The sequence below is a fragment of the Aplysia californica genome, unplaced genomic scaffold (genome assembly GCF_000002075.1).
Source record: "Aplysia californica isolate F4 #8 unplaced genomic scaffold, AplCal3.0 scaffold00398, whole genome shotgun sequence".
NCBI classification, from domain to species: Eukaryota; Metazoa; Mollusca; class Gastropoda; order Aplysiida; family Aplysiidae; genus Aplysia; species Aplysia californica.
In genome coordinates, this window is record NW_004797668.1 from 316,785 (window position 1) to 317,845 (window position 1,061).

The 1,061-nt window shown below is 46.3% G+C and overlaps 1 protein-coding gene across 1 annotated transcript in view; it reads right to left on the minus strand.

Moving 5' to 3' along the window:
- LOC101854032 (loricrin-like) overlaps positions 1-497 on the minus strand; it is a 1,066-nt gene extending 569 nt beyond the window's left edge. The window contains exon 1 of the mRNA XM_005103959.1: positions 270-497. Within this exon, the coding sequence (XP_005104016.1) occupies positions 270-497 (228 nt within the window). The remainder of the gene's footprint in view (positions 1-269) is intronic.
- Between the last annotated feature and the right edge of the window lie 564 nt (positions 498-1,061).

A 1,061-nucleotide genomic window follows, 5' to 3' on the forward strand; every position in this document is an offset into this window, starting at 1 on the left:
AAGAAGAAGAAGAAGAAGAAGAAGAAGAAGAAGAAGAAGAAGAAGAAGAAGAACAACAACAACAACAACAACAACAACAACAACAACTACAACTACAGCAGCATTGAAAACAACAATAACAACAGCAAACACAACCGCAAATAGAATAATACCAACAACAACGCTACCCTAAACGTCGTTACTTCCACCACTACAAAAACGGCAAGCATTATCAACACCACCACCATCATTATCATCACCACTACAACCACCACTACCATCACAATTACCACTTCCGTTACAACTGCCACCATTACCACCACCACTACTACGCCACCACCGCCGCCACTAACACCACTACCATTTCTACTACCACTTATAGCATCATCATCACCACTACTACCACCACCACAACCACCATCAGCACTATCACCAATACCACTACCACTACTGCCACCGCCACCACTGTCACCGTCACCACTGTCAGTGTCACCACTACCACAGCCACTCACCACCATCATTACAGCACCACCACTACCATCATCACTACCACTTTTACCACCACTACCACCATCACAAGTACCATAAGTACTACATGTACCAACACTTTTACTACCACAACAACTACCAACACTACTATTGCCACCACAATACAACTACCAACACCACTATTACCATCACATCTACGAATACTACTGCTACCACTTCAACCACCACGAACATTATCACCAACACCATTGCCGTCATCGTCACCACTGTCGCCTTTATCATCACCCCTACCACCACTGCTGTCAACGAAACCGCCATTACGACCACTGCTACCACCAATGTCATAACCCCCATCACCACCATCACCACTGCAACTACGATTAGTACCAACGCTATCTCTACCATCACAACCACCACCTCACTATCATCACCCCTGTCATCACCACCACCTCCACTACCACTACTATCACCACACTCCTGTCACCACCCCTGTCACCACCGCAACTACCATAACTACCACTACCAGACTATCACTACCCCTGTCACCACCACCACAACCACCACAACATCCAATTCTATTCGGCATTCATCAC